The sequence below is a fragment of the Pithys albifrons genome, chromosome 14 (genome assembly GCF_047495875.1).
Source record: "Pithys albifrons albifrons isolate INPA30051 chromosome 14, PitAlb_v1, whole genome shotgun sequence".
In the NCBI taxonomy this organism is placed as follows: Eukaryota; Metazoa; Chordata; class Aves; order Passeriformes; family Thamnophilidae; genus Pithys; species Pithys albifrons.
In genome coordinates, this window is record NC_092471.1 from 15,792,485 (window position 1) to 15,814,293 (window position 21,809).

General features: G+C 45.9%; 1 protein-coding gene across 4 annotated transcripts; it reads left to right on the forward strand.

Moving 5' to 3' along the window:
- Window positions 1–781: 781 nt before the first annotated feature.
- Window positions 782–21,386, forward strand: LOC139678543 (interleukin-13 receptor subunit alpha-2-like). 4 transcript variants are annotated; one of them, XM_071569431.1, is made up of 10 exons: window positions 782–939; window positions 9,592–10,017; window positions 13,498–13,649; window positions 14,479–14,632; window positions 15,121–15,241; window positions 16,983–17,167; window positions 18,251–18,408; window positions 19,215–19,359; window positions 19,984–20,086; window positions 21,033–21,386. In XM_071569431.1, the coding sequence occupies exons 2-10, from the start codon at window positions 9,762–9,764 to the stop codon at window positions 21,073–21,075; spliced, it is 1,317 nt and encodes a 438-aa protein (XP_071425532.1). In that variant the 5' UTR covers window positions 782–939; window positions 9,592–9,761; the 3' UTR covers window positions 21,076–21,386. The 4 variants fall into 4 exon arrangements, with proteins under 4 accessions (XP_071425532.1, XP_071425531.1, XP_071425533.1 ...); XM_071569433.1 differs by lacking the exon at window positions 782–939 and adding an exon at window positions 12,023–12,116 and having other exon boundaries at window positions 9,946–10,017; XM_071569430.1 differs by lacking the exon at window positions 782–939 and having other exon boundaries at window positions 9,566–10,017.
- The last annotated feature ends 423 nt before the right edge of the window (window positions 21,387–21,809 follow it).

The following is a 21,809-nucleotide window of genomic DNA, read 5'->3' on the forward strand; positions in this document are numbered from 1 at the left end:
AGTGTTACATCTGCCTATAACTGCTTGAGGCAGTTTTTTCCATCTGCTGTGTTGCTGTCTGGAAGCACCAATCATCTGGTCAGGACCTTGGTCAAAACATATTTCTCTGGAAATAATAAAAGAACAAGGTTATTCTTTGATGAAGGAGCCCCATGCAGTTTGAAAGGACCCAGGGGATGCAAAGAACAAAATGTCACTTTGGATAAAAAATGGTTTACTTTACAACATTGTTGTTTGTTGGTTTGGTTTTTTTCTTGCTACATGAGGAGGTCCAGCTGTAATCTGCCTATGGAGACTTGCCTGGGCACAGCCGAGGTGCTGATGTGAGTCCAGAATTTCAGACCTCCAGCAGTGACCATGTTGCAGGTGATGGGACCTGGGAGACCTGCAACCTCCAAGACCAGCCAGGATTCTCAAAGTTTTCCCACCGAGTCCCTAGCCCAGACCTCAGACCCCAGAGCCCTCAGCAAGCCCTTTGCTGCCAGGGTTTGCCTGTGGCACTGTCCCTGTGTTGGGGTGCACAACCTCACTGAGAACTGGCCCACAGCCAGGCAGGAGCCTGGTGGAAATTACAAAACTCTTCAGTTCACACTAACTAAGGTTTTCCCGAACAAATCCCTCACACATCGTTGTGGAGCTGTTTACTATGACCCCGGTGTGTAATGTGCTTCCTTTGCTCCCTGGGGCAGGATGTTGAGCCAGACGCCTGTGAGTAGATTGCCTTCCCTATTTCTTCCTGTTCATCCTACACACGGAACACTTTCAGGCTGGCTGCTTGAAAGTGCCAGATACAGCTGCTTGAAACTTGCTCTCTAGAAACAGGAACATATGCAGGACTTTTTCTTCTGCTTTACTGTTTCAGCTTTCTTTTTTTTAAGAGCTAATAAATATTTTGTCTGGCCCGCTACCTGGCTCAAAGGAAAATCCTGCTGTGTTATGGTAAGCCATAACTACTTTATATTATGATTTTATTTTGTGTGAGTATGTGTTTGAAATTCAATTTAGTTGTTCATGGGTAGTACAGAATATGTTTTTATGCATCCCATAATATCTATATAAATTTGAAAGAGTTTTACAGCACTTGTTTATTTTTAAGTGGTACCGATGTTTGTATTCCTGAAATAACTTTGGTTGCATCTGCTCAGAGTTCAAGGTGATGCTTAAGTTGCATATCTTCAAACAAGCGTTTGAGTTTGTGTGTGTTTACACCATTGTTGTACCAATATGTGTCTTGTTCCTTTCAAGCCACATTCTGGCTGTTCTAAAATCCTCCCTGTGGTCCTTCTTAAGTGCCTTCTCATAGTATTTCTTTTGTGAGAAGACTAAAACACCTTTTCATATAATTACCAGTATTTAGGCTTGTCCTATTTCAGCATTGGCTTGCTGATAAGAGCTGTCAGCAGCCTCTATGGAGAGGCTGTCTGTCCTCACCAAGCAGTTATTCTGGGCTCACTCTTCACTTTTGGGGGAAAGGTCAAAGATCTGCACCTGAAAAGGACATCATGTTTATGTGAGCCATAAAGGTTTGGGCTGCTGTTTGCATTGGTGATTCCTGGTCACAATATGGGGTGGAGAAGGCACAGGAGAGCAGGCCAGCACTTCTGTCCCCTCATACTCCAGGGAAACACCTGCCCCAGGGAAAATGCTATTTTATATGCTCAGAGTTGCGACTCAGGGTTCAAGGACCATTCTATGATGGTGTTTTGGACCTTGCCCTTTGTGCTGCATGTGCCAGCTGCCCTGCTCATGCACTGACCCTGTGCTCATCCCTTTGGAACTGGCTGCCAGATCCTGCTCATAGCAGAAAAGGCAGGACTAGACTCTGGCTGCAAGGTGCCTCTAGAACTCCTGGGCTGAACTGTTATGCAGGGAGGACCACTCCTCCCAGCCAGCCTCCCAGGTGCTTGGCCTGGTTTCCCTGTGGGATGTACCTGCTGTGTGTGTGCTGGAGCCCAGCAGGAACTATGGAGGTGATGGCTGCTGAGCCCCTGGCAGATCCTGCCCTGCCCGCAACAGTGGCAGTGCTGCATCCTAGCTGGAGACAAAAATTAAGAGAGTGGGAATTTCAGGTCCCCTGGTGCCACAAGTCAGGGCATTTAACTGTACAGAATATCTTTCTTTTCACTTATTAGTCCCACTGCACACTGATTGCACCAAAGACCTCTGCCAAGATCTCTGTTAGCTCTCCAGTACAAGATATTGGATGGAGTTTAAAGGAGAAGGAAAGGGAAATTTATTTTGCTTATCCCAAGGGCTTGGTGGCTTGCAGAGGAAAAATCACTTTTAGAGGATGAAACAGAGAGGAGAAAGCCAGGAGTCTATTTCTTACTTTAAGAATGTATAGTAAAGCCTGAATGCTGAGATGGAGCATTGGCTGCTTTTACTGTCTGTTCTGGTGCCATCAGAGGCAGCTGCTTGTTGAGCACACTGCTTTGCCCATCTCATTGCCTTTACCATCCACAGTCTCAGGGCCAACCTGCAGTTTGCTGCTCTGCTGCCAGGCTTGTTTTCATAGTTACTGAGGCAGCACTTCATGCAACCTCTTTTTTTATATGTCCATCTAATTCTGGAGCAACCTGAAACCAAGACTGGAAGGAATTACCACAGGTGCAGGAGTTGGACCTGATAATCCAGAAGGGTCCTTTCCACCTCAACATATTCTATGATTCTGTGATTCTACTTTTACCACAAGAGTAATTGCATTTGGGAGGAAATGCTGCTGGGAAAAAAACTGGTACAAGGCAGGGCAGGTGTCCAGTGGAGATAATGGTGCAATGCCTGCCAGCAGCATGTTCTGGAGGGAGACTGACTGGGCTGAGACCTGGACATTCATTGCAGGCAAAAGGCTGAACATGGCCATGGCAGGAGAGTCCCAATAATGTGTCAGCACTCCTCAGGGCTGATGGATTTGATGGGAGGAAGAAAATAGAGATTGTTTTCTAACTATTAAGAGGGACCCACATGGCCAGAGCCTGGTGCCCAGGAGGCTGTAGTTGGCTCCTGTCTGACTGGTGGGAGAGGCAGAGGGAGCCAGTAAGGATGAGAACAATTTGTCTTTGCATGTTTCCATGTTGTCTGCTCCAGGTGGGCTCAGAGCTCAGTCCCTTAAGTATGAGGTGTTTTCTGGCTGTTCTTGCCTGAAGAGTGGGAAGGGGTCCTGGAGCATCCCTGGGCTTTGCTTCTCAGGGCCAGCATCTTCCACTAACTCTGGGCAGCACAGGTTTGAGTACAGACAGGGAGGAACAGGAGCAACAGGGAAAACAGCACCTTCGTGGGGACTGGGATACACAGATCTTCCCTGTAAATCCTGCATCCTATGGCAGAGCCTGCCATAGTCACAAAACCCAATTGCACCCAATTGCACCCAGTTTCACCCAGTGCTCATGGTGCTGGGAGCAGCCAGGTCTGCCAAGAGCAGCTCTGTAGCAAAGCTCTGCACACATGTGGTGGCTCTTTGCCACCCCAGCTCCTGCTGGGAGGTGTAGCCGAGCCTTTCTGAGATAAATTTTAGCTTCTTTTACATATATCTCTGCATGTATTTGTGGCTGTTTAGCATTACTTTTTGCTCTGACAGCTTTGTGCCTTTGTTTCAGTTCTTTCTGTAATGCCCTGGAGCATTTAGGGGCAGAATTTGGGCTCCAGCATGCCAGGCTGTGCTCCTGATCCCCTTCCAGCTTGCTGATGCCCAGCATCTCCCAGCCTACCTGCACACTCCCAGGCCCTGGAGCCCATTTTTGCCACAGCCTGATTCCCAAGTGCAGCTACACATGTTGGTCAGTGCTGTCTAATTCCTTAGCCCACCCTGTAACTCTTTTCTACAAAAGTTTTACGTGTTCTGGTGTGCCAGGGCAGAACCCAGTCACTGAGTTCCTTATTAAAACTTCATACTGTGCCACAATAAGAACTAAATTATTCTCATGGTCTCTGCCAAACCCCAGCCTGCACAGGAGGGAGAGTCAGAGCAAGTCCCAGTGTGGGCAAAGGACATGTACAGGTTGTGGATGAAATTGCTGATGGAGCAGATGACTCCGTGTGAAGACAGGAGCAGGCAGGATGTAGACACTGTGGCCAGGGTGTGTTCCCCAGGTAGGAGACACACTCCACACAGAAACCTTTTCATTGAGAGTTCCAGGAAACTGATGATGAATATGTGCAAGGGGCGCCTCGGCCACAGCTGGGACCTGCCATGGATGGAGTCATCCCAAAGAGCGAGGCAGTGTGGGACATTCAGCTTTCGGCTGGATGGGTCCTTCTGGGAACAACACTGATTACAGAAAGCACAGATTTCAGCAGAGCCAACTCCATGGCAGCTGCCTTGTTGGCTTACATGATACAGACACATTCAAACAGCTGCTGTCCCTTTTAAGATGCCTGTATAGTAGCCATCAGCAAAGAAATGTGGAAAACTGAAGTCTCCACTCACCAAAAAAGTAAATATTGACACTGGGCATTGCTAGAGAGTCTGGATTCCCTCCATCATTTCCTGAAATCCCATGACAGATCTAAGTGTTTAGTTTATTAATGCAAAGAAGGGATTTTCTTTCTTGCAACACTCAGTCTGTCTCCACTGTCACGTGCTCCTCTTCCTAGCACGTCTCCTCATGGTGACAACCCCTTTCCAATGCAATCCATAACATTGTGCCGGAGGCCACAGCTCTGGTCAGAATTACTGAGTCCTCTACTCCGGCACCTTGGAAAGAGCTTGTTTAATGCAAGTCCTGTAAAAGAGACTGGCTTCTCTGAAACACGAGGCAGTTAAGAGGCTTTTACAAGTCATTGATGTTTCAATGCCACTGACAATTTCAAAACTATCTCTTTGGATCAAATGACTCATGCTATTCAATACCAAATGGCCTGTTCATAGCTGGAGCCTTTTTGTTTTGATTTTGTCAAATAGAAAGCTGCTTCTAAACATAGACGTGAATTGCAAAGTCAAAAGCTTTTATTCTGAACTACTACATCCCAATATTCTAATCTAGGATGACAATGGATTGCTTGACAGAACCAATGTAGCACAAATGGGATAAATACATAAAAATATTTTAACCAAAAAAGATTTGGCCCATTTTTAAATTTAGGTCCATTACCTTTGCCAACCACTTTGCCATTTGAAATGAAATGTTTCAGCAATGATGCTGCTGTTTCTTTATTTCATCAAACAGAAGTAGATTTTTACAGATGCAACTATTAATTTCTGCATGCAGCTGCATATCTGTCAGAGTCCAAGAAGAACTCAGATCAGGGACTTCTCTGCTCTTTGAAATCTCTTATTCAGCCTGGAGGCACTTTTACCAAAGTTTGCTTTCGCTGGGCTTTAGTGCAGAACAGCTCTGAGGCTCTGGGACCTGACCAGGCTTCTGGAGGAGAAAGAATCTTCTGTGAGATATTCCTGAGCACCTAATAACTCAAGGAGTCAGTCACCCAGCTGACAAGTCCCAAAAAATCTCATTCATGAGCAAACAAGATGAATCAACTTCCAAATACAGCTTCAACAGGGAAGGAGGACAATCAAACAAGAAACAATCCCTGTGGTTTTACCCAGTGCTGGTGCCAGGGGTGTCTTGCTACTGATACTGTGGGGCTCCAAAGGAAGGTGGGCACAGCAGTGAGCCCAGCCAGCAGTGATGGTTCCTGGAGACAGCTCAGAGCTTTGTCAGGGCACTTGCTGGTGAGTCAGAGCTGGTCTGTTTTCATTTACATTTTCTTCTATGAGCTTGTCATCACTTCATGAATGAGACTTTTGCAACTTAACCCCATTTGCAAAATACAAATTGCCTGCCTGTTCCCTGCCTTGACCTCCAGACTGTGAGGCTCTGGTCCAGCACGTGCAGGGATTTCTCCTGTGTGTCCCAGAGATGGGAAAGAAGAGGAAGAGAAAAGCACCTGTAGTTTGCAAAGGGTGTTGTTTTGGGTAGGAGGGTGGCTGAAGGAGGCTGAACCAGCAGGCACTGTTCAGCACAAACCTGCCCTCACTGGTCCTTACCAGTGCTCCAGCACTGGTGGTTGTGTTGTAGAGACCTCTTGGTGCAAATCCCAACTATGCCTTTTTTCCAAGCTAATTTTCTCAGGAATTGACCCAGTTCTAGCACTGGGGAACTGGCATTTACTCTGCTGGCAAATGTTTCTCATTTGCTTCAAATGATCTGTCCAGTATGACCTTTTCTGCTTAAATAGCTTACACAATGAGAATACATAAATGTTAAATTCTAATCTTGCATAACTCTGAAAACGGACCATACATTTACCAGCAACAAGGGACTTTTTTCCCCCCATGCTTTTCAGGAAATAAGAAGGAAACAAACATCACTGTGCAATTTCAGTGAAGGGATAACCCACACATAACCTCCTTACCATCCAAATTCACAGGGCTCTTAGGCAACAGGTTTAGCATGACTAATTTATGCTACTTTTTGCTGTGGAAAGATGAGAAACAAGAGGCTGTTTACTTGCTCAGTGATCACCAATCAATCACAGGTAAAACCCTCATAGTTCTCTGGGGCAGTTTCCCAACCAAATGCCACTGCAGATCAGGACAGTAGTGGGTCATGAGATTTCTGATTCCCCACTTCAGAACTCCCCTTTACACCCATCAGGACTAACTGGTCCTCACCATCTGAGTACTCTTCCTCACACTCCTCTCTGTTTTCAAAGCTGTGGTCTCACCCAGCGCACAGCAGCTGGTGCCTGTTCCTGGAGGCAGTTGTTACAATCAGACATATGGGATCACTTTTTACCTTTGGCATAGCAAAAATTTAAAAGGTTCTGAAATTTTCCTTGCAACTGCCTTGAAAGTTCAAAAAGCTCAGAATTGCTCTTTTGAGTGGTCATGCTGTCTCCACTGGCACCTACTGCCACAGCATCTTATTGGAGCCAGAAACAAATGCCTGTGAGGTGATGGGAACAGCTTCACACCTGAGGTCTGCACAGCCAAGGCAGCAGGCTGGCAATGTGTGCATGCACACAGAGAAACGGAGAGAATACCTGGAGGGTGGAAAGAATCCTGATCCTGCCTTTGCTGCTCTAAAACATTCCCATGGACTACAACTGAGAAGGGAAGTGATAACACATTCATTTGGGCCTCAAATCAAACAGTGATACCATAAGTCTTATACAGGTGCTTGGAGGACAGTTTTCTTCCCAGCAAGAAACACTCCTTCAGTTCCTGATGCCATTTAACATGTTCTTTGTATGTCTAAATTGTTTATGCCTAAATCTGTCCAAGGGAAGATGCAGCCTGAGCCAAAGCCCATTGCCTGTCAGGGCATGAGCACCACGGCTCCAGTCTGTCTGAAATGCCCTTCATTGTCCCTCCTGGAGGGGAGTTGCTGCAGCCAAATTCCTTCAGCGCTCACCAGGCAACATGGAGATGGCTGACCTGAGTATTACTGACCAGGATTCTTAGTAAAGAAACAAGAATCAGCAGATTCTTTTTCAGCAAGATGTATTTGGCATCGGTTCTCACCTGGGGCAAACCAGGTGTGGTTGAAGTCCCTGCTCCTTGCACAGAGTTCCCCAGGCTGAGGCCACGGGAGGGCTTGCAAGGGGATGCAGAAAAGGAGGGATGAAGTAGATGGTGAGAGACAAGGCAATACAGGAGAGGGGTAAGGGGACGGATAATTCTCTGTGTTTCCCACAGAGCCCTGAGAACCAGGAGAGACTGGATTTGCTCCAGCAAGCTTATGGGAAGGCGCTGTGGTGGGTCATGCTGAGGCTGGCCCTGGGCACCCCCAGCTGGAGCCACGTGTGTTGAGGCAATGTGTGGGGCCGAGGTGGGGCGTGGGGCTGTGGCTCCCAGCTGTGGGACAGCTGTGTGCCAGTGCTGTGCCAAGGGGCTCCGAAGACAGCTGTGTGCCAGTGCTGTGCCGAGGGGCTCTGGCACTCCACCTGCTCTGCCATTTGCTTCTCATTTTCATGAATCATTTCAATATTTCAAACACACCTTTGACCTACTGCAGCACAGTAACAGCAACAGCTAACAGCAGCACTTCATAAATCCCAGCAGTGTCTCCTCTGGTGCTGGCTTAGGAAAGCCTCTGATTGCGTACGGAGTGCAGTAGCATTGCAGTGAGGCATATGATCCCTGGAGAGAACAGGGAAAACCTCAAATCTCTTTAAAAACCTCAAGATTTCTCTGAGACATAAAGTTTTTGTTCAGAGAAGCCATGAACCATAAGAAGCTCGGCACTGCAGAGGGACATGGGCTCCCATGCACTTAGAGGTTCAGGTAAGAGCATTTTGATAGTTTTACATCTTTCTGTGAAAGCCTTTGTTTGATTTGGCTTGCCTTGTGAAACCATATGAATATGATCAAAGTAACCATATTGGAAATGAAAAAAGTTTCCCCCATTAACATTCACACACAGTCCTTGAATGCTGCTGTTCAGCAGCTCTGGGTTTCAGCTGCTTCTTTGCCCAGCTCTGTGAGCCAGCTCTCTATATCACCGCATCTCTGGGCTGAATAGGGAGACCTTTCTGAGACAGACACTTATGCTTACAGCCAGGTTTGGACTGACAGAAGTTTTCTGTTGTGTTTGATGTGTTAAGGTGTAATTCTCATAATTTCTTCTGAGTGGAACTTCTCCATACATTCTCATTTCACATTGAAACAGAGAAAATACTGTATTGATAACTGCTGTAATAATAATACTTATGTGTACAATAAACTACACTTATGTGATTGACTTATGTGTTAAAATTATTGCTTATTTTGAGTTGCTGCTATGTGTTGCCAGCCAGAATTTCTGGTAACTTTAAAACACACACACCCCTGCCAGCACAACCTGTCTCCTCTGGCTCCTCTGAGCCGCTTTTCTAAATGTTGGCCCCAATCCTCACATTTCAAAAGGTCCCTCTGACTTGAGGTTCTGCCATTCACCAGAGCCCCATTTTCACTGAGTCACACTGTGGCTGCAGGTCCTAAGTATGACCTGGGAGTCCACCTGTTTTAGCTAAGGTGACGTGGGCAATATAAAGTGAGTTTGTAATCTGAATAGATCTCAGTGATGCACTGCATGCTCACATAGATGTTGCCAAGTTCTTACACAAGTGGATGGAGCTCAAGCAGTAGCCTCAAACTTTCACAAAGATTATTATCTATGTCTGTACTTATTTATATACCTGTATCTGCATCTATATCTATATTTCTGTCTCATCAACTCCCTCTATAGCTATACCTCTATCTATATGCAAAAATATTAAAACCTCTTTGCTTAAAAGCCTGTAATCCATGTGCTTTCAGACACAGGGAAGCGTGCTGAGCAAGTGTGTCTGTCAGCAGTAATTCCTAACCACCTTCAGCATGAAATCTGAAGGAAGGAGCAGCCCCTTCCCTGGCAACTCTGCTCCTCTCCCTCTCAGACCCCATCTTCCCTCCAAAAATTATGATGAAAACAAATTCTCACAGGCATTCCTACCATTCCTACCAATTCCTGACCCTGGAACGCCAGAGGCTGATGTTAGTTGCATAAGATGTGTCAGTTTATTGGATAAGGCAAGGCTCAGTCATTCTGGTTTTGCTCTTTTTTTATGCAAATGTCATCAGTGCGAGGCAGTCTGTATCGCAGGGGGTCAGTTGAATCACTCTTTCCACAGAAGACGTGCAGCAGACGCCCCGGTGACTGAAGTGCAGGCTGTCAAGCCTTTGGAGAACGTGCTTAGCCAGCCACAAACTATTTCAAACGAAGCTAAAGCCATCCATGTGTTGCCATCAGCAAAAGTTACAAATAAGAGCCCTCTGGGAAATGATTAATCTGACTGGGTAAATGAGTAAAAAGGCACTTGTCAGTGCTCAGCCTGCAGAGGGAATTCCAGGGCTCCACGGATGCACTGAAGCCTTTGAAGAGCGCTTTGATCTTTCCAGCCCCCTCGCAGAGGAGCTGCAGGACCAGCCCCTGACGCCGCAGCCCGCCCGGCAGGACCCTGAGCTGCCCCCTCCGATGGCTCTCCGCGGGCTCTGCACGCTCTCCGTGGTGCTGCTCTGGGGCTGCGTGGTGGTCTCCTCCTCCTCCCACACCACAGGTAAAACCTGTGCTGATTTTACCTCAGCATGCTCTTTGTGTCCCTGTCTAACCCTGCTTCGTGTTAACTTGAGCTCTTTATAGAGTTAGTCCTTCAATCCAAGCTTCGTGTGTGTGTGTGTGTGTGTGTGTGTGTGTGCACGTTGCAGCAAGTGGCTGACTTACAAACCTGTAATCCATTGTCTAAATACATTTTATTTGTTTAGTGGATACTTCTCAGAGTAAATTTGAAAGGAACAGAAACTGCCTTTGGTGCACAGGAAATACATTGTTTGAGATAGAGATATCAAATATAAATACTGCTTGTATACATAAATGCTCCTGAGCGTGATCCCAGACAGACAGACAGACTGTGCAAGGTACAAGATATACAAGGCTTAGTCATACGTGAAGAATAATACTTTCTCCTGTAAAAATATTGTTCTGCAAGCAATCATCCATGGCAATGGCACTTCAAGCACTCCTGGCTCAAAGCCCTCGAGCACCTTTTGGCTGCACTGCATCTGCCAGCCCCAACTGTTTTGCCCTCCAGTAGCTGGTACTTTGCACCTAAAGGCCTTCCTTCTCCCAGGGGTTGGTGAGCAGGTCTGACCCTCCCAGCCACAACCAATGCATGGTGAAGGGGTGAAAACTTGTTCAGGAGACCACTGAGAGACTCCCTGTCCTGCACAGAAAGCTGCCAGCAAACATGCCACTGCCATGCTGAGCAAAGCACGTTGCCTTTAGAATGGGTTTACGAAAACAGGAGAGTCACCTGAACCTCTCTGAGCAGCACAGAGAAGTGCAGACATAGAGAGGGGACATATGGGGAGCACCCTGACAGGCTGCCATTTTTCCACTGGAAAATCGGTGGAAAGCTGCAGACCCTCCTGCTGCTTGCACCACCTCAGACATGGCATGGAGTGGAGCCAAATGGTTGGAGGCAGCTGGGGACAACCAGGAGTTGTCACCAAAGCAGTGATGTTGTCAGGAGTGTGCCCAGCATCCAGGAGGAGTGGTCATGGGGGTTGTGACTGTCTTGCCAGCACACCACTATCTGACTCACCTCCATGAGTGTCAGGGAGGCAAGTGGTTAATTTGTTTGTTTTCAAGGAACATTCAGAAACAGCTTTCCTTCAAGACTGGATAATGAAATAGAGTATTTCTAGTCCTGTGTTTTGTATGATGTGAGTGAGACTGGTAATGTAATGTATTCTTGTGAGAAGGAGAAACTGCAAGAGGCACTGCTGACATTTATAGAGCAGAAAGATCCCAGAATGCAAGCCACATCCCACAAAGAAGCTTTTCTGTTCCCTCTGAAATCCACTCAAAATTTATTTTGCAAGAATTGCTGTTTACAATTGCAATTGTTTGGAGAAAAAAAGGACTGTTTTGTTGAAGCTCAGGATGTAAATAAATTTTAAAGCATTATCGTTTCCAGTCAGAAATTCCAGTTTTGACCAATCTAATCCTCCCTTGACAGTTTATCACCAGGCTCATGACAAAGTAGCTTTTTGCTTCCTTATTTGCATTGCTACATGGATCAGCATTTATCCACTGAGAAGAAGCTTCCCAAGCACAGGAGAGCCCAGCTCACAATGCTGCCAGCAGGTGTGGAAAAACTCCCTCCTGTTGGCCCCTATGGTTCTCAGCCTGGTCTCACTGCTGGGAAGAACATTCCTGTGCCTTCTTCCCACTCCCTCCTCAGTGTGGCTATAAAAGGCCATACTGGATGAGCCACTTGCTCATTTTTGGCAGCTGCAGTTCTTGGAGCACCGTTCCTACAGACTTGCTGTCCCCAGAGCTGCCTGTCCCATTCCTGGTGCCTTTGCATGTTTATAAAGACCAGGAGGTGGGTGAGATGCCTTCACCTTGCCCCCACCCCCAGCTCTGATGCTCATGGAGAGTCCAGCTTGAGCACTCCTTGCACAGACAGAGTTTCCTGTGCCCCTGTTCCCTCTCCTCTGCCCATGCTGGGAAACCTGTGCCTGTTTGAGTGTAGCAGTATCTGATCCTCTCCTCTGCAGGAACATGAATACAAGATGTTGCACGTGCAGGGCCATGCCCCACTGGAGCTGGAGCAAGCCCACCACCCTCCTTGGAACCCAGGACTCACAGCTGGTGGGAGAGAGAGTTCTTGTTACACAGAAAAATGCATAAAATCAATTTTTTTCTCTGAATAATTATAGTCAATTGTCGCTTGCTCCAGCATCACCCTAAATACATTGCCATGATCTCCTACATTGATGTCTAATGTAATAACAAATCTCTCATGGAGCTTTCCATGCTGGGAAAAGTGGGATCCTAAAACTGCTGCCTGGAGTGTGTTTCTTTTTGGTGAATTTCTATAGAAGAGACAAATCCTCCAGGGATTTACCCTGCAAACTTTACAAGGAGCACATTGAAGTTTGATTTATGTCACCATCTTCCATTGAAAAATATTCCCAGAGTCTGCTTTCCCAATGGATTTATTAAAGAAATAAAAGGAAAAAAATTATGTAAATCCTGACATGATAAAGGTGTCAGAGAATCTGGAGACCAGATTCAAACAGAGAAGGGGTGGCAATGTTCCACTGACACTGCAGGAGATGGGCTCCAAATCACTGTCAAATAAAGTATACCATGCACCACACATGTAGAAACCAAATGGTAACATCACCTCTAGACAGTGGAGAAAAATGACCTTATATGTTACAAAACTCAACTTCATTTGAGCAGATAAAACTGAGTAGTCAAACAGCTTTTGTCATGTGACTGACAACTCCATGCAGAGCTGCACCTTTAGGAGGCCTGTCCTGGGATGGAATTCTTCCATAATGCCCATTGATTTATTAACATATAGCAGCACAGTACAATAGCTTGGTAAAAGCCAAATTGACTGTAAAGGCACATTTTTGCATAGCTGATGCATGTCCAAAATAAGAATGATTTTAACTCTCTGGTTTTTTGCTCTTTTTCTCTCTTTTTATTCTTTTTTTTAATTAATCTTTAATATACTTGAAATATTTAAAGCAATATGGGTGATTTGTGTCTGTTACAGTTAAGGAATATAAATCTCTCTCACAGCCTGCTGTGATCTGTGATCCTGTGTTGGTGCATGTGCTGCACATAATGTTTGCAGAGATACTTGTCCTGAAAGTCAGTAAATATAATGAGTTAAAGGTATGCAAATATAGGACATAAAATGTCATCCAAAGACAGCAGTTTTGCTTAAAACGTCTTGAAAAACAGTGTGAAAGAAGTGGCATTCTGTGTGCCTTTTCAGTGGTCCTTGAGTGTTTTCTTGGAGCATCAGCTGGGTTTTGGGGGGTGGGCAGGAGCAGAGCTTGTGCCTGTTTGTTGAGAACAGGCTATTAAATAGCCAGGGCTGGACCTGGACCAGCACCACTTCCCTCCACATCCAGCAGCTGTGTTTGGCATATCATCAAATTTCATAACTGTTTTTTGTTTGTTTTCTTTACTGTAACACTCTGTTTCCCCCTCTGACTTGTTTTTAATGTAGTTGCTCCCCCTCGAGACCTTCAGATCACTGACCCAGGACTCTTAGGTGCTCTCGATGTCGAGTGGAAACCTCCACCCAATGTACAAACCTCCAGTGAATGCACAGTGAAATACAAGTTTGAATACCACAACACTGGTGATACAGACTGGAAGGTAAGGCAAAGCAAGAGTTAATCCTCCTAAATCCAGGCTGTTGTTCTGCCCTTAGTGCCTGCACAAAGGCAGTTAAATGCCTCCCTGACATCCGATCCCGTCAGATCTCGGAAGCTCAGCAGGGACAGCCCCGGATTAGTACTTGGATGGGAGACCTCCTGGGAAATGCCAGGTACTGTAGGTTCTAGTCCTGAGGACTTCACTGGCACTGTCCAAGCTCGCTCGGCCATGGCAGATGAACCTCAGGACTTAAACGGTGGGGTCAGTTCTGTGCATGCTGAGCCTCACCTAAAATCCACTGTGCAGGCTGGAAGGGCACACCCACGTGGGGAACAACCCTTCCCAAATCTTCATTTGCGAAGCCAAGCCACACACAGTTCCTGCACAGGTTTATGTTTGCCTTTCAAGGAGGAGTGATACTAAAGCAGTTCTAGCTTTCCATTAAAAAGCCAGACTGTTCCAGTGGTTTGAATGCATTGATCCTTCTGTTATGTCATGTCATGAACAAATGTCATTTACCTGGATTTGTGGTGATGCCCTCATCATCAGATGGTCCCCAGTGCTCCTTGGGGATCCCCTTAAACAGTCTGCTCTGTCTTGTCATTACTGGTGTGCTGCGGATGGAGGGTGTGAAAGCCAGCAAGGCTGGATGCAGCAGGAGGTATGATAGTGCTGGAGAAGCATTGGGAAAGTGAAGCAACTCAGAAATGTAAAGAGACATTGGAGCACAGAGAGGAGCCTGTTTGCAGCTAGAGAGAGAGCAAGGGTAGCTAATTCTGCAGCCCACTTAGTGACAGAAGAGGTGCTTAAAAAAATCTCTTTCAACCAGGTTATTTTTACTAGGAAGCTAAAATTCAGAGTTGGATTTGACCTCAGCAGGACTGCCGAAGTGAAGGTGCAGACTCTGCTCAAGGGACGGTGCACCAATGATGTGGAGGTGCAAAGTGACTGGATTTATGCTACCTTTCAGGTCCCACTGCAAGGTTAGGAACAGCCTGTGGTACCTGGTGCAGCTTTGTACTTTGCATGAGCCTGTTGCATGAACCACTGCGGGCCTGAGGGTTGTTGGATGGATAACTCACTGCAGGGCTTGTTGAGGTATAAGACACCAGAGCATCTCTGCTTCCAATGGCTGTGGTTGTGGTTACTGGATGTTTGGGGTCATTTGCCTTTGCCTGTACCCCAGCTCTGCTCAGGTCTCCTACAAGAGCTCCACTGCTGAATAAAAAGGTCAGTTAAGCAACTTTCTGCTCTAAAATGAACTGGCCTTTTTAAGAAACAGAGCACTTGGCAGTAAAGTTATCTAATAACACTCATTGGCCTTCTTTTGCTTTCTTTAGCTTTCTTTTCCTTTCTCTTCCTTTTCTGTCTTTCAACTGTAGCACACAGTTGTTTGAATGCATAAAATATTTCTGCTCAGCCTGACTGGTACATTGCTAAATAACTGGTATTATTTCCTTCTCATTCACAGGAAAACTGGAATCACAGGTCCAGAATTTCCACTGCATCTATCATGACTGGGAATATCTCAAGTGCACTTGGCAGCCAGGTCTCCCTGCTCCTCCTGACGTACATTATGGGCTGTATTATTGGTATGTATCAGCAAAATAGAAAAATATCCAGACATCAATCCAGTGAATCTCTCAGGGTACTAATCTGCCACAGTAAATATGCTTTTATGGCTGGCAATACTATTGCCCAATCCACCCAGAACAAGCCAAAATAATGTCCCAAGCAACATGTGCATTCTGGCAAGGGAATGCCCAAAACCTGCCTACTTTCTTAAAATCAGGCTCATGCTGACCTTTGCCAGGGAGAGTCTTCTCACTTCTTCCTTTCCTTTTACTCACCCCTATAGAGTGCTTTCTGCATGTTGTCCACCACAAAGACTTGTGTTTTCCCTTTGCTGAATACATGTGGATTGTTCCGGTGGCACATTCCCCGTGACCACAGCACTTACATCACCAAAGGACAGGATTCCACACGAGGTTTCCAAACTCAGTGAACCCCAGACAAAGAGTAGGGCTTCTTGGCAACTGAAGAGTTTTAGTCTTCAAATATATTTTCATAGCCTTAGCAGATCTCATACAAGCAAACATGCTGCCAAAATGTAATCATAATGCATGTTTCTCAGTAGTTTAATTTAAAATTCTGCCTAAATTCTGTTCTGCAGGAAGAACATAGCTAGAATTAATGGTTTCAGACAAAGTGAATACTGTATTTGTGTTTCAATTACTATGATACTATGGAAAGTATGACTAGTTAGCCTGGGTTTCATGTGTAGAAAAGCATGGCTGAATTTTAAAATGAGTTTCCATGTAGCTGTTGGAATAGTTTTCAAAGCAGAAGCACTGATTTGAAACCATTTCACTAACTGCAAAGGTCTGCTTGAAGGAAACCATGGAAATTCATGATTCACGCCTAAAAGAAAAACAAATACAAAAAAACTTCAACCTTTATTTAATTGCCTGTAACAAAAACAGGCATTTGGATCTGAATCCCATTTTATAACAAGATTGGGAGGGAATCATGGCATGATTTGATCCCTATGATCCAGTTTTTATGGTATTAGCACATGAGATTTCCCCTCCAAATATAATGTGCTTTCATTAGGTCTAGTTTGCAGAGGTCAGATTCAACCCTGCCTCAAGGGCATCAAACAAGAGTTTTAAAAGGTAATATGAAACACCACTTAGTATTTCCAGGATGGAGCCAGCAGCTAAGCTTTGGGGAGTGGCCCCCAAAGGCAGAAGGCAGTTTGAGAGGACAGGGTTGTGGTTGCAAACAAGTTAATAACCAGCAAACTCCTTCCTATCTCACACCCTGAGTTTCCATTCCATGCCCATGTAGAGGCCTGGGACTGACCTGCAATCAACAGGAACAGCTTCATAGCACTCATTACATTCATGGCACATGTCACCTGCCAAAAGCAGCTTCATTTTGGCTTGGCAGGGAACCTTTCTGCTACTCAGAGTCAGTGGCTGATGGGGCAGAAAGTACAAGAGCATGGCTGTCTCCATGAATAGGGGCCAAAACCTTCACCAGCTCCAGTCCCTAAGTGGCACCTTGTAAGACCTCTTGTGCACCAGCAGTGGACTTGAGGAGAGTTTGACCCTAAAAACCAGCCATCTGTGCATGTTAATTTGGTTTTTTCTCCTCCCCATACTTTTCCCATAGCAGGAGTTCAGGTAACACCGTGGTTTGAATAGGCTGCAAACGACAAAGTTTGGGTAGGATACAGGCAGTGTCGAGGCTTAGGTCCCATCTTTAAGAAAAAGGCTTTACCCAAGTGGTAACTGCCATTGCTTTGACTGTTTTCCTATGCCCTGCTAGGTACGAGGGGCTGGCCCAGGCAGCACAGTGTGAGGATTACACCGAGGACCACGGGATGAATGTGGGCTGCACACTGCGGAACCTGAGCCAGGCAGAGTACCGGGATCTCAACATTTGTGTCAATGGGTCAGCAGCAGCCACTCTGCTACGGCCACTGTACACCACCCTTCGCCTTCAAAACCTGGGTGAGAATGGCAGGGAAGCAGCAGGGCTGTGGGGCCCCACACAGCCACCACAGGGCTCACATCTTCCATGAGAGGGTTCAAACAAATGCAGGTGGGTGGCTGTAACGTCTCTGGGTGAATTTCTCCCTGGAAAAGCTGCTGTGGCACATGCCACGCAGGATTTTAGTTTCCAGGATTCTCTGCAACACCACTCAGCACATACTCTGGAGGGTCAGAGAGTGCCTCCAAGTGCTGCATTTGGCAGCTGAACAACTTGGGACATATATGGCCTGCTGGGCAGATGGCAGAGTAGCTATGGTATTTTTGGCTCTAGCAGGACTGTCACAGAGATATCTTCATTTACTCCTGATGGAATTGAAGCCACTGCTCCACTCCTTTGCAAACACAGGAGAGCTCTTTAGCCTTTGTTGTTCACACCAACCTAAGGGCTGGGGAAAACTGAGTGCAAGGTGTGATGGGGTCTGTCAGAGCAAAGGTGGATCTCAAACCCATCAGAGACAGTAAAAGCAAAGCATAGCCTGGTGTCCAAACATTACATGTACTTGGTCTTTATTATGTGCTGATGCATTTACCCACATGTCAGAGAGATAAATAGTTAGTCCTCCAGCTAAGCCATGGGCTAATGAGCAGCATTTCTGAATTCAATTAGTGCTGCCATGTGTTTCATGCATGGCTTTGGGTATCTGACATAAACCAGTCTTTCCTGGGACATAGAGAGTAACAGGCCAACACTGCTGTGGTGTCTCACTGCAGGGCCAAGGCCAACGGAGGGCTGGCTGGCTGGCTGCAATGTGAGGGGGACATGCCAAGCACAGTGCTCACACCCCAGTGTTTCAAAACCCCTGCACTGCAGCCCAGAACAAGGACCTAGTCTAGCCTGTGTGTCAAGCTAAAATAAGTAACACATCCTCCAGCCTCTGGGACAGCCTGCTCTTCCAGCATTGTGTATCAGAGCAGAGGGATCTCAGAAATCCCATTAGCGAGGACAAGGGACAGAGGCTGGTGGTGATTAACTGAAGCTTTTCCACCAGGAGCTGTCTGAGCACAACTCTTGACCTTCTCTCTTTCTGTTCCCCCTCCTAGCAAAGCCCTCGCCCCCGAGGCAGCTGGTGGTTTCCATGTCTGCAGCTGAGGAGCTCCACGTGATGTGGAGCCCACCGAGAGGCCAAACGCCGCCTCAGTGCCTGGAGTATGAGGTTGAGATGGCAGAGGATCTGGGGGAGGCCAAGCCTGCCTGGCAGGTAGAGCAGGGAGGGGAAGGGGGGGGAGATCTGCTGCTGGCTGGCAGTGGGGAGGCACCAAGCTGCAGGCAGTGTTATCTGCCCTGTGCATGGACTGCAGGAGATGCCGGCTGGTGCTGCTGGTGGAAAACACTGATCGGCTGCTCCACTACACATGTTCCTACTTAACCCCCCTGACCTCCAGCCGCAGCATTTGTTTTAGCAGGGGGAGATCCCAGCAGGACTCTCCAAGCAAGCACTTTCTGAGATCTCCTGCCTGTTATCTGAGAAAGCCGTCATCAAGGAAATTTAAAAGTTGCTGTGTTTAGTTTCCCTAAATATGGTGGCACAACTTGGTCCAATGAAACTATAATTCTCGTCTCTCAAAAGAAGTGGAATGAGACAGAACATATCTTTTGTGCATGGCTGCTTTTTCCTTGTGCATTAAGCAGGTGCAGTTTGGACAGCAAAAATGAAAAGGACTAATTAATAATAGGGGACACCTGAAGGACATTTTTTCTTTAATTGCCATATTCAACACATGACTCTTCTTAGGTAATGAAAAGAAAAATTCCATGAATTATCAGGCGTAAATGGCAACATACATGATGACATTCCAGGAAGAATTTTCAATAATTTGTCTTCATTAGCATTTTATTGGCATTAGCTGGTCCAAAACTATTATGAAATGATTTAAAACTGCCAAAACATAATCCAAGGGTCTGCAGAGCCTGGACAATATGTTCAGGAACATCAGGTTGTGGCAGAGAGCTATTGGTGGTGGCACGAAATTCCTTGACATTTGTTCTTTCTGTTTTGTTTCCCAGCCTGTGTCAACCCAAATGGAGACTGCTGCAACAATTCCCAGAGCAAACCAGAGCCACATTTCATGTGTTCGTGTCAGGGGGAGAACAAATTTTTTTTGTGCTGACCAGGGCTTTTGGAGTGAATGGGCACAGGAGTGTTTCTCTGGTATGGAACACAAAGTGTTTCTTTTACATCCTTTATAAAGCCTGTTTGGGACCAAGTGCTGACGGCTGCCACAGGCATCTACTGGTGTCCAGCACTGGAGGTGGGAGGCTTAGTTACTGCCTTAGTTACACCGTCAACCTACTCCAGCACAGCCATTCCTACAGCTTTGCATCTCCAGTGCAATGAGCAGGAAAGGCTTGAAATATTAATGCTTCTGCACCAGCACCTTTCCCCACTGCATGGGGAAACTGGGATGGAGGAGTGACTGCTGGGTGAGAGAGGGCACATGGTACTCACAGTCTCTCCACAGGGCATCGTCCTGGCTGTCTTGCACCACAGACCAGCTGCTTTCGCTGTCTTGGGCTGTCCTCATGTGCACTGGCTCTGCTGCAAGATGCAGAAGGCAGGAGAGAGGCCCATAGTGGTAACTGCATATATATCTGCAGGATATATATCCCCACATAGTAATACATACCCGGCATATGTCAGTAATAAATAGATAAATAAATAAACATGTAGGGTAACAAATGTGGACAGAGTGATTTTGCATCTGAGCCCAAGTTTTGTAGGAGGTAATATAATCCACTCTAACATTTTCTTATTTGCTCTCATTTATCTTTGCAGTGTCCAGAAAAGAAGACAAGCAGCTATTTATCCTCATTCCAGTCATTCTGAGTTTGTCAAGTAGCCTCATAATATTTATGTTGATTGTCCAGTGCAAGAAAAGGTAAGCACCAAGGAAGTCTGTCCAAGTGATGTGTTTTTATGTAGGTGTCTAGAACTATTTGTAACTACAGTTATAAATGAAACAACATATTAAATATCTAAGGGCCAAACATTAATAGATGCTCCAAGATTGGACACCAAATAGTTTATTTTCAGTAAACAACATTTGTAAGTGTGCCTGTTTCTGATATGAAATGCCTCTACAGCAACCCATAAACTCACAGCAGAGACTCAAATACTGCTCATAAGAGCCCAGACTGCTTTTGTTAAATGCAGCAGTTACTTGCACAAACCACAGCATGAATAAAGCCATTATCATGCCCCAAACCACTCAAGAGCAGAGATTTGTACTAGCTGTGTTAGGGAAGTGCCACTTTAATGGGCTAAAAGCTCATTCTCTTTGCACTCCTATCCCAGTTTGCATTCACATCAATGACAGCACATGGGGAAAGCAGATGCAGTGAATAAATTTGCCTATATCCAAAGTATTGGTACTGGATATTTTCTTCAGGTCTGAGAGGTCACTTAGAACTGATCCTCTGGTACTGATGACTATCAGCTTTTCCTCATGGCCATATAGCTTTTCCTCATGGCCATATAGTGTAAGCAAGCAGGTAGCTTTTCTAATACATCTTTTAAGGTATCACTCATGATATCACTGGCTATAGAAATACTTTTGTAATATACTTTTGTATATTAGAGAAGAACTAATATCTATTTGTTAGCTGGATGCATGAAGTCTGACACTGCTTTATCTTTGGTTTGTATATAACACCTTTCAAATATTTTGGTTCATGACATTCAGGCAAAGTGTAAATGTTAACAAGAAATCTGTGGAAAGCAAATGCTTCCTGCATTGCCATTGGGATATGGTACTGTCTGACAGGGATCCTGCAGCATGTCCTCAGCTCTCTCTGTACTGGGAATAACAGTCTGTTCCATTTCAGATCCCCAGCAGGAAAGCCATTCCATGCATCTGTGGGATGCTAACTCTGCTTGTAACTTCTGTACCACTTGTGTTTGATGGATTGCTCCTGGAACACCATCCCAAGGACAGCTGAGAAGCCCTGAGCTTTCCACAGCCCACGTGGGTCTTCCCTACCTGCTGCCATTTGTGAAGCCAGTTGATGCAATTCCAGCCCTTAATGGACCCAGGAAAACTGGAGGAGTTTTAAAGAGACTCTGCAGGAAACTGGAAGAGTTTTAAACTGACTCTGTACAAGCCGTTTCTGATAACAGGACAAGGGAGAGAAAGGAGACAGTGGAAACTGTCATGAATAAAGATAACACCTCGTTCTGTGGGTTTGTTTGGGTTTTTTCTTTTGTAAGGACTCTAGACATCTGTCAACAGGACTCACACTGAAGGGCAGATAGATGAATGCAAGCACCTGCATCTAGCCACTGTACCCACCCTGCTCCCATCACATCTTCCTAGTCCCCAAATACTCCTCCTGCTGAGAGCATCTAAATTCTGAACGTGAGCTACTTGAGCTATTTATTTCATTAGCTGATATGTCTTATCTGTTGGAAAGCTGAAGTGGGGAGGCCTTGAGAGGAACTTTTGCTATAAAAAGGCATGATCACAGCTACTGCAAATGAGAGATGCTTCAGAATAGTGAGGGTTACTCCGGCACATGCACTGTGGAAACTGCTCTAGAAAGTGGGCATTCAATGAAGCACCAAGATGTATCTCAACTCCAAGTATTCAGCTGATGAAATTGCTG